This window comes from Heterodontus francisci, chromosome 8 (assembly GCF_036365525.1).
Source record: "Heterodontus francisci isolate sHetFra1 chromosome 8, sHetFra1.hap1, whole genome shotgun sequence".
In the NCBI taxonomy this organism is placed as follows: domain Eukaryota; kingdom Metazoa; phylum Chordata; class Chondrichthyes; order Heterodontiformes; family Heterodontidae; genus Heterodontus; species Heterodontus francisci.
Window position 1 is genome coordinate 1,367,875 of NC_090378.1, and position 11,057 is coordinate 1,378,931.

General features: G+C 48.4%; 1 protein-coding gene across 1 annotated transcript in view; it reads right to left on the bottom strand.

The window, feature by feature from the left end:
* The window catches only part of LOC137373152 (collagen alpha-1(XI) chain-like), a 612,019-nt gene that overhangs the window by 342,305 nt on the left and 258,657 nt on the right, over positions 1-11,057 (bottom strand). Inside the window, exons 25-30 of the mRNA XM_068038011.1 lie at positions 10,194-10,247; positions 9,215-9,259; positions 9,024-9,077; positions 8,781-8,825; positions 8,596-8,649; positions 8,451-8,495 (exon numbers count right to left, since the gene is read on the bottom strand). Of these exons, the coding sequence (XP_067894112.1) occupies positions 8,451-8,495; positions 8,596-8,649; positions 8,781-8,825; positions 9,024-9,077; positions 9,215-9,259; positions 10,194-10,247 (297 nt within the window). The remainder of the gene's footprint in view (positions 1-8,450; positions 8,496-8,595; positions 8,650-8,780; positions 8,826-9,023; positions 9,078-9,214; positions 9,260-10,193; positions 10,248-11,057) is intronic.

An 11,057-nucleotide genomic window follows, 5' to 3' on the forward strand; every position in this document is an offset into this window, starting at 1 on the left:
ACCCTTTGTTTCCTGCCACTGAGCCAATTTTGTATCCACCTTGCTGCATTTTCCTGGATCCCATGGGATTTTATTTTTTTAACCAGTCTGCCTTGTCAAAGACCTTGCTAAAATCCATGTAGACCACATCAACTGCACTACCCTCATCTATCTTCTTTGTTACTTCTTCAAAAATTTGATCAAGTTGGTCAAACAAGATCTTCCCTTAACAAATCCATGCTGACTATTCTTGATTAACCTGTGCCTTTCTAAGTGACAGTTTATCCTGTATCTCAGAATAGATTCCAATAATTTGCCCATTACTGAGATTAGACTGACTGGTCTGTAATTATTCAGTCTATCCTTCGCTCCCTTTTTAAACTGAGGTACAACTTACGTCAGTCCTGCCATTCCAGGAATCAGTCTAGTGAACCTTCGCTGCACTCCCTCCATAGCAAGAACATCCTTCCTCAGATAAGGAGACCAAAACTGCACACAATATTCCAGATGCAGCCTCACCAAGGCCTTGTATAATTGCAGCAAGACAGCCCTGCTCCTGTACTCAAATCCTTTCGCTATGAAGTCCAACATACCATTTGCCTTCTTAACTGCCTGCTGCACCTGCATGCTTACTTTCAGTGACTGGTGCACGAGAACACCCAGGTCTCGCTGCACCTCCCCCTTTCCCAATCTATCGCCGTTTAGATAATAATCTGTCTTTCTGTTTTTGCCACCAAAGTGGATAATCTCACATTTATCCACATTATATCACTCCTCAGTTTAGTAAAATTGTCCTAGCCCCAATTGAGAACTCTAACTCCTGTTCTATCTCAGGCCTTTTAAATAATTATCTTAAAACTGACTGAATTATGATCTCTTCTTTGGCCTCCTTATCTCGAGAGACAATGGGTAAGCGCCTGGAGGTGGTCAGTGGTTTGTGAAGCAGTGCCTGGAGTGGCTATAAAGGCCAATTCTAGAGTAACAGACTCTTCCACAGGTGGTGCAGAGAAATTTGTTTGCGGGGCTGTTACACAGTTGGCTCTCCCCTTGCGCCTCCGTCTTTTTTCCTGCCAACTGCTAAGTCTCTTTGACTCGCCACTCTTTAGCCCCGCCTTTATGGCTGCCCGCCAGCTCTGGCGAACGCTGGCAACTGACTCCCATGACTTGTGATCAATGTCACAGGATTTCATGTCGCGTTTGCAGACGTCTTTAAAGCAGAGACATGGACGGCCGGTGGGTCTGATACCAGTGGCAAGCTCGCTGTACAATGTGTCTTTGGGGATCCTGCCATCTTCCATGCGGCTCACATGGCCAAGCCATCTCAAGCGCCGCTGACTCAGTAGTGTGGATAAGCTGGGGATGTTAGCCGCCTCGAGGACTTCTGTGTTGGAGATACGAACCGGCCACCTAATGCCAAGTATTCTCCGGAGGCAGCGAGGATGGAATGAATTGAGACGTCGCTCTTGGCTGACATACGTTGTCCAGGCCTTGCTGCCATAGAGCAAGGTACTGAAGTCACAGGACTGATACACTCGGACTTTTGTGTTCCGTGTCAGTGCCCCATTGTCCCACAATCTCTTGGCCAGTCTGGACATAGCAGTGGAAGCCTTTCCCATGCGCTTGTTGATTTCTGCATCTAGAGACAGGTTACTGGTGATAGTTGAGCCTAGGTAGGTGAACTCTTGAACCACTTCCAGAGCGTGGTCGCCAATATTGATGGATGGAGCATTTCTGACGTCCTGCCCCATGATGTTCGTTTTCTTGAGGCTGATGATTAGGCCAAATTCATTGCAGGCAGCCGCAAACCTGTCGATGAGACTCTGCAGGCACTCTTCAGTGTGAGATGTTAAAGCAGCATCGTCAGCAAAGAGGAGTTCCCTGATGAGCACTTTCCGTACTTTGAACTTCGCTCTTAGACGGGCAAGGTTGAACAACCTGCCCCCTGATCTTGTGTGGAGGAAAATTCCTTCTTCAGAGGACTTGAACGCATGTGAAAGCAGCAGGGAGAAGAAAATCCCAAAAAGTGTGGGTGTGAGAACACAGCCCTGTTTCACGCCACTCAGGATAGGAAAGGGCTCTGATGAGGAGCCACCATGTTGAATTGTGCCTTTCATATTGTCATGGAATGAGGTGATGATACTTAGTAGCTTTGGTGGGCATCCAATCTTTTCCAGTAGTCTGAAGAGACCACATCTGCTGACGAGGTCAAAGGCTTTGGTGAGATCAATGAAAGCAATGTAGAGGGGCATCTGTTGTTCACGGCATTTCTCCTGTATCTGACGAAGGGAGAACAGCTTGTCAACGGTCGATCTCTCTGCACGAAAGCCACACTGTGCCTCAGGGTAGACGCGCTTGGCCAGCTTCTGGAGCCTGTTTAGAGCGACTCGAGCAAAGACTTTCCCCACTATGCTGAGCAGGGAGATTCCACGGTAGTTGTTGCAGTCATCGCGGTCACCTTTGTTTTTATAGAGGGTGATGATATTGTCATCGCGCATGTCCTGAGGTACTGCTCCCTCGTCCCAGCACAGGCAAAGCAGTTCATGTAGTGCTGAGAGTATAGCAGGCTTGGCACTTTTGATTATTTCAGGGGTAATGCTGTCCTTCCCAGGGGCTTTTCCGCTGAGTTCCGATTTTGTTGGCTGTACGTCCAGCTCATCCATGACTGGTAGATGCTGGGCTGCATTGAGGGCAGTCTCAGTGACAACATTCTCCCTGGAGTACAGTTCTAGGTAGTGCTCAACCCAGCGGTCCATTTGTTTACGTTGGTTAGTGATTGTGTCCCCTGATTTAGATTTGAGGGGGGCGATCTTCTTGATGGTTGGCCCAAAAGCTGTCTTAATGCCATCATACATTCCTCTGATGTTTCCGGTGTCTGAGGCCAGCTGAATACGACTGCATAGGTGTTGCCAGTAGTCATTTGCACAGCGCCTGGCTGTTCTTTGTGCAGCGCTTCTGGCTATTTTAAGTGCTACGGATGTTAAATCGCTGGGGGCTTTCTTGTAGTTCAACAGTGCAATGCGCTTAGCGGCTATGACAGGTTCCAGCTCTTCATTATGAGATTGAAATCAGTCTGCATTTCTCTTCGCACGTTTACCGTAGGTGGTCAAAGCTGACTCATAGATGGCGTCTCTGATGTGGGCCCACTTGGTCTCAGCATCCCCTGTGGGAGTGTTTTGAAGGGCTGTTACAAGTGAATTTAGAAATTTTTGTAACAGCTGTGGATGAGAAATTCTGCTCGTGTTGATGCGCGGGTGGCCCTTCTGCTTGGAATGATGCAACTTCTTTGGTCTGCGTCTCACCTTGCTGCACACAAGGGAATGGTCGGTGTTGCAGTCCGCACTGTGGAAGCTGCGTGTGATTTGAACACTGTTTAAGGCGGCTCGCCTTGTGACAATGAGGTCTAGCTGGTGCCAACGACGCGATCTTGGGTGCCTCCATGAAACCTGATGACAGGGTTTAGTGTGAAAGAACGAGTTGGTGATGCAGAGGTTATGATAGGTACACAACTCAAGCAGTCTCTGCCCGTTCCCATTCATCCTTCCAATGCCATAGTGCCCAAGGCAGGAGGGCCATGAGTCATGGTCGGCCCCAACCCTGGCATTAAAGTCCCCCAGCAGGAACAGGTGTTCGGTGTTGGGGATGCTGCTAATGATGTTATGGAGTTCCTCGTAGAGCTGATCTTTAGCTTCAGGTGAGGAGCAGAGTGTTGGAGCATAGATGCTGAGTAGGTATACTGGACCAGAGGCGGTGAACAGTCGGATGGACAGTATGCGTTCCGAGCCATTTGAGGGAGGCTCTATCATGCTGAGCAAGGAGTTTCTGATGGCGAAGCCCACTCCGTGCTGTCTTGGTTCTTCAGGATCCCTGCCCTGCCAGAAGAAGGTGTAGTCTTGCTCTGCTAGAGAGCCACTCGCGGGGAGGCGAGTCTCCTGAAGTGCTGCAATGTCCACATTGAGTCTACTGAGCTCGTTGTTAATGATGGCGGTCTTCCGAGAATCGTTGATTTGTGTAAGGTCTTCCAACAGGCCAGGACACATAGTTCTGACGTTCCAGCTTGCAAAGCGAAGGGCTGGTACCTTCTTTCCTTTTTTCATGTTGTTTGGTGCGGTGTATCAGTCCACCTTTCGGGCAATGACCCTGAGCTCCAAGCACCCATTGAAGCAGGTAGACTGTGGCGGGACAGAACCTTATTGACCGGGGGCTGCCCGGTTTGAGGCGGGCGGTGGCTGTCCAGTGAGGTGCGATGACCTCTCCCACCGACAAAGGCAACCCGTGGCGCCCAGTTTCTATGCCAATTTATCTGGACTTATAACCCGTAACTGCTCCCTTCCGTGTTGTTTCAGTCGCTGACTGAATTATGATCACTACCACCAAAATGCTCTCCCACTGCCACTCCTTCCACCTGCCCATCTTCATTTCCCAAAATTAACTTTAAAACTTCACCATCTCTTGTTGGACTTGCTACATACTGGGCAAAAAAGTTCTCCTGAATGCACCTCAAGAATTCTGCTCCTCAATTCCTTTCACACTCAAACTATCCCAGTTAATATTGGGGTAATTAAAATCCCCTACTATTACTGCCCTATTGTTCTTGCACTTCTCAGAGATTTGCCTACATGTCTGCTCTTCTATCTCCCTCTGACAGTTTGGGGGTCTATAGTACACTCCCAGCAGTGTGATTACCCCTTTTTTGTTCCTTAGTTCAATCCATATGGCCTCATTTGATGATCCTTCCAACATATCATCCCTCCTCACAGCTGTAATAGTTTCCTTGACCAAAATTGCCACTCCCCCTCTTTTCTTATCCCCCTCCCTATCGTGTCTGAAAACCCTGTAACCAGGAATGTTGAGCTGCCATTCCTGTCCCTCCTTAAGCCATGTTTCTGTAATAGCTATGATATCATACTGCCACGTGTCTATCTGTGCCCTCAGCTCATCTACTTTATTTGCTGTACTCCTTGCATTGAAATAGATACCCTTGAGCACTGCCAACTCTCTTTTTTATTTTCCAACCTTTGTTTCCTCTGTCTTTCAGATTCATCCATTAATTTTCTTCCTTTCATTTTAATTTCTGATTTTGTCCCAGCTGAGTCTACCCTGAGGTCCCCATCCCCCTGCCGAACTAGTTTAAACCCTCCCCAACAGCACTAGCAAAATGTCCCGCAAGGAATTCAGTCCCAGCTCTGTTCAGGTGTAACCCGTCCAGCCTGTACAGGTCCCATCTCCCCCAGAGCCGGTCCCAATATCCCAGGAATCTGAAGCCCTTCCTCCTGCACCATCTTTCCAGCCACGCATTCGTTAGACCACACTTGGAATATTGTGTTCAGTTCTGGTCGCCTCATTATAGGAAGGATGTGGAAGCTTTAGAGAGGGTGCAGAGGAGATTTACCAGGATGCTGCCTGGACTGGAGGGCATGTCTTATGAAGAAAGGTTGAGGGAGCTAGGGCTTTTCTCATTGGAGCGAAGAAGGATGAGAGGTGACTTGATAGAGGTGTACAAGATGATGAGAGGCATAGATAGAGTGGATAGTCAGAGACTTTTTCCCAGGGCGGAAAGGGCTATCACCAGGGGGCATAATTTTAAGGTGATTGGAGGAAGGTTTCGGGGAGATGTCAGAGGTAGGTTCTTTACACAGAGTGTGGTGGGTGCGTGGAATGCACTGCCAGCGGTGGTAGTAGAAGCAGATACATTAGGGACATTTAAGCGACTCTTGGATAGGCACATGGATGATAGTTGAATGAAGGGGTATGTAGGTAGTTTGATCTTAGAGTAGGTTAAAGGGTCAGCACAACATCGTGGGCCGAAGGGCCTGTACTGTGCTTTACTGTTCTATGTTCTATGTTCATCTATCTTATCCTTCTATTTCTATACTCACTTGCATGTGGCACTGAGAGTAATCCGGAGATTACTACTTTTGAGGCCTGTTTGCTAATTTCTTACCTAGCTCCCTAAATTCTGACTGCAAGACCACATCCCCCTTTCTACCTATGTCATTGGTTCCGATGTGGACCACGACTGCTGGCTGTTCACCTTCCCACTTCAGGATGCTCTGCAACCGCTCAGTGACATCCTTGACCCTGGCCCCAGGGAGGCAACACACCATCCTGGATTCACATCTGTGGCCACAGAAACACCTGTCTGTTCCCCTGACTATTGAATCACCTATCACTATGGCTCTTCCAGTCGTCCCTGTGCCCCACTGTGCAGCTGAGCCACCTGTGGTGCCATGGACTTGGCTCTGGCTGCACTCCCCAGGTGAAGCATCACTTTCCTCAGTATTCAGAACTGAATACCTGTTGGACAGTGAGATGCACTCAGGGGTCTCCTGCACTACCTGCCTGATTCTTTTTGACTGTCTGGTGGACACTCATTCCCCCTCTCCCTGCATACTCAAACTGTGGACTGACCACATCTATAAACGTTCTATCCACCTAGCTCTCATCCTCATGAATGCACCGCAGTGTTGCCAACAGCCGCTTAAGTTCCAAAACCCGGAGCTCAAGCTGCTTCAATTGATGACACTTCCTGCACAAATGGCAAGGCTTAGAATGTAAGAGCTGGGAGTTTGTACTGGAAATGTATACAACACTAGTTAAGCTACAACTCAAGCACTGTGTGCAGTTCTGGTCACCGCATTACAGGAAGGATGTGATCACACGAGAGAGGGCTCAGAGGAGATTGATGAGGATGTTACCAGGAATTGCCAGAAAATAATGAAGGGCATAGTTTGAGTTGGTAGGAAGGGTCTTTTTTAATTCGCAGAGAGGTCAGTAACCAGGGGGCAGAGTTTTAAACTAATTGGTCGAAGGGTTAGAGAGGATTTGAGCAGTAATTATTTCACCCAGAGGGTGGTGGGGTCTGGATCTCACGACCTGAATGGGTGGTCGAGGCAGAAACCCTCATCACATTTAAAAAACACTTGGATATGCACTTGAAGTGCTGTAACCTACAGAGATATGGAACAAGAGCGGGAAAGTGGGATTGGACTGGAGAACTTTTTCGGCCAGCACAGACAAGATGGGCTGAATTGGGCACAGACGAAGCCAATCTTTCTATATTTCTAACTTTCTAATAGCAGGGGAGCTCTCCTTGGTGCCTTGGGCCTATATTAATCCCTCAACCAACCTAACTAAAAACCAGATGATTATCTAGTCATTACCACATTGGTGTTTGTGGATCTTGCTGTGCACAAATTGGCTGTTACCTTTTCTACATTACAACAGCAACTACACTTCAAAAATACTTCATCGCAGTAAACAACTTGATATGGAGAAAGGGTGCTACAGGTACACAATAGGATTGAGTTGCATAGTAGCAATGTTACTGGACCAGTAATCCAGAGGTCTAGACTAATGCTCTGGAGACATGAGTTCAAATCCCACCGCAGTAGCTAGTGGAATTTAAATTCAATTAATTAAATCTGGAAATAAAATCCTCGTCTCAGTAATAATGATTGTGAAACTACTGGATTGTTATAACAACCCACATAGTTCACTAATGTCCTTTAGGGAAGGAAATCTGCCGTCATTACCTGGTGTGGCCTACAAACAAAGAACAGTACAGCACAGGAACAGGCCATTCGGCCCTCCAAGCCTGCGCCGATCTTGATGCCTGTCTAATCTAAAACCTTCTGCACTTCCGGGGACCGTATCCCTCTATTCCCTTCCTATTCCTGTATTTGTCAAGATGTCTCTTAAACGTCTCTATGGTACCTGCTTCCACCACCTCCCCCGGCAACAAGTTCCAGGCACTCACCACCCTCTGTGTAAAGAACTTGCCTCGCACATCCCCTCTAAACTTTGCCCCTCTCACCTTAAACCTATGTCCCCTAGTAACTGACTCTTCCACTCTGGGAAAAAGCTTCTGACTATCCACTCTGTCCATGCCGCTCATAACTTTGTAAACCTCTATCATGTCGCCCCTCCACCTCCGTCGTTCCAGTGAAAACAATCCGTGTTTTTCCAACCTCTCTTCATAGCTAATGCCCTCCAGACCAGGCAACATCCTGGTAAACCTCCTCTGTACCCTCTCCAAAGCCTCCACGTCCTTCTGGTAGTGTGGCGACCAGAATTGCACGCAATATTCCAAGTGTGGCCTAACTAAAGTTCTGTACAGTGTGACTCCAGACCCACAGCAATGTGGTTAACTCTTAACTGCCCTCTGAAATGGCCAAGTAAGACAGTCAGTTGTATCTAACAGCTATAATAAATTCTACACCACATGGACTGCAGCGGTTCAAGAAGGCAGCTCACCACCACCTTCTCAAGGGCAATTAGGGATGGGCAATAAATGCTGGCCTGGCCAGTGACGCCTACATCCTGAGAATGAATTTTAAAAAGAAATGCAGATTTGTTTGTTCTTCATTGCTTTGCCCAGTTACATTGCTCTCCAGACAAGTCATGACAAATGAAGTGAAATGAAATTAAGAAAAATAATAAGTTTTAATCGTTAAAATAGTGAGATTGTTTACCTTTTCCCCTTTTCCTCCTTTAAGGCCACGAACCCCATCTGCACCCTGTTTCACAAAAACAAGCACAGTCAGCACCGTGACATCGACCGATGCAAAGAAACTGGAGCAGCTTAATAACAGTCAGAGAAAGTCTTCTCAGATGTACCTTAACTCCTCGAGGTCCTGGATATCCAATTGGACCTTGTGGTCCCGAAGATCCCTAAAGATACAGATTAACCAAGGCATTGTTAGCAAGACTAGAGCCAATAAATCCATGTAAATCTAGGGTCAGTGCAGAAATTAATTTGGGACGAATAAAGAAAGTGATTTGAATCTTTATTCCGATGTTACCTGTGAACCTTTCTCACCAGACGGTCCCTCTTTGCCTGGGTGACCCTGGGGAGAAAAATACATCGATTTTTACATTCTCAAAGCCAGCAAGGTGCTAACTCTGTCATTAGGTTTCATGCAACAACAATTTGGTTTGATATTTGTCTGGTTTAAATGGATGGTTTGAAAATTTGTTGCAGTTTCATGAAGCTAAGGAAGGAGTTTCCTTTGTAAAGTATGCAATATGAGGAGGTGCTGACTTACTGGAGGCCCATCAGCTCCCGCCAGACCTGGCAATCCAGCTTTACCCTGAGGCCCCTTTAAAACAAGACAAGACAAGTTTAAGGCGTTACAAGATCTACAGCTCAAGGCAGAAACAGGAAATTTCCAACTCTCAGAGTCACAACCAGGCAGCATCAGGACTGGAATACTCAATGGTCGCAGTTAAGACTTACCTTAGCTCCAGGTGGTCCAATCGTACCTTGAGGCCCAGGAAGACCCTGTGTGGAGACAGGGCAAGACAGAGAGTGAGAATGACCGAGAAACTTTCCCAAACACTTCAGAACTGGTTCTGTTCACAGGAATGGATTTAACACCTGCAGTAGCTCAGTGTGCATTGAAACCAAATCAATTTCAATAAATTGCCTCTTTTATTTTTTATTATGTTTAAAAAAATAAAGGAGCAAACTGGATCACAGCAAAGAGGGAATGGAGCGGATTGTTGGCAAGCTTTGGAAATTTATTATCGAAATCTGATGCTGCACAAAATCCCTACAGGTGGAACTTCTGTTATTAATATTCCGAACATGACTGAGAGATTCCTCCTCCTCCACCATTTAATATCCCCTCCTCCCCTCCATACCCTCCACCTCCCTACCCTTTCCCTCCCTCTAACCTCGCTCATCTACACACCCCTCCCCCTTCCTACCCTTCCTCTCTAACCTACCTCATCTGCACTCTCCTCGCCTCCTCTCCACCCCTCCACCTCCCTACCCTACCCCTCCCTTCTAACTTCCCTCATCTACACTCCCCTACCCTCCTCTCCACCCCTCCACCTCCCTACCCTTCCCCTCCTCTGTAACCTACTTCATCTACACTCCCTTCCACCTCCCTACCCTACTCCTTCCCTCTAACCTCCCTCCTCTCCACTCCCCTCCCCTCTATACCTCCACCTCCCTACTCTACCTCTCCCCACTAACCTCCCTCCTCTCTGCTTCTCTTGTCACCCCACTCCACCACTACCCTCCCTCCCTCCTCCACATTCCCCCTCCCTTTTCTCCTCTCTGCTTTTCTCCCATTCCTTCCCCTCTTCTTTCTCTGGTGCCCCTCCCCTCCCTTTCCTCCCCCTCTCCAGCCCCACTCCTTCTCCCACTCCCCACCCCTCCAGCATGACACTCGGTTGCAAATCTTCCACCTCACTAGCTATAAACTCACCTGAGGTCCTGGGATGCCCTGCTGTCCAGCTGGGCCAGGTTCTCCTTGAGGCCCCTGTAAATGAGAAAGAGATAGAGAATGAGAGAATGTGAGACAGACAGAAACAGAGAGAGAAAGAGAGAGAGGGGGGGGCAGAGAAAGGGAGAGAGAGGGGGGGCAGAGAAAGGGAGAGAGGGGGGGGGCAGAGAAAGGGAGAGAGAGGGGGGCAGAGAAAGGGAGAGAGAGGGGGGGCAGAGAAAGGGAGAGAGAGGGGGGGCAGAGAAAGGGAGAGAGAGGGGGCAGAGAAAGAGAGAGAGAGGGGGGCAGAGAGAGAGAGAGAGAGGGGGCAGAGAAAGAGAGAGAGAGGGGGGCAGAGAAAGAGAGAGAGAGGGGGGCAGAGAAAGAGAGAGAGAGAGGCAGAGAAAGAGAGAGAGGGAGGCAGAGAAAGAGAGAGAGGGCAGAGAAAGAGAGAGAGGGGCAGAGAAAGAGAGAGAGGGGCAGAGAAAGAGAGAGAGGGCAGAGAAGAGAGAGAGGGCAGAGAAAGAGAGAGAGAGGGACGGAGAAAGAGAGAGAGAGGGACGGAGAAAGAGGAGAGAGGGACGAGAAAGAGAGAGAGAGGGACGGAGAAGAGAGAGAGAGGGACGGAGAAAGAGAGAGAGAGGGACGGAGAAAGAGAGAGAGAGGGGCGGAGAAAGAGAGAGAGAGGGGGCAGAGAGAGAGAGAGAGAGGGGCAGAGAGAGAGAGAGAGAGAGGGGGCAGAGAGAGAGAGAGAGAGAGAGGGCAGAGAGAGAGAGAGAGAGAGAGGGGCAGAGAGAGAGAGAGAGAGAGAGGGGCAGAGAGAGAGAGAGAGGAGGGGGGCAGAGAGAGAGAGAGGGGGGCAGAGAA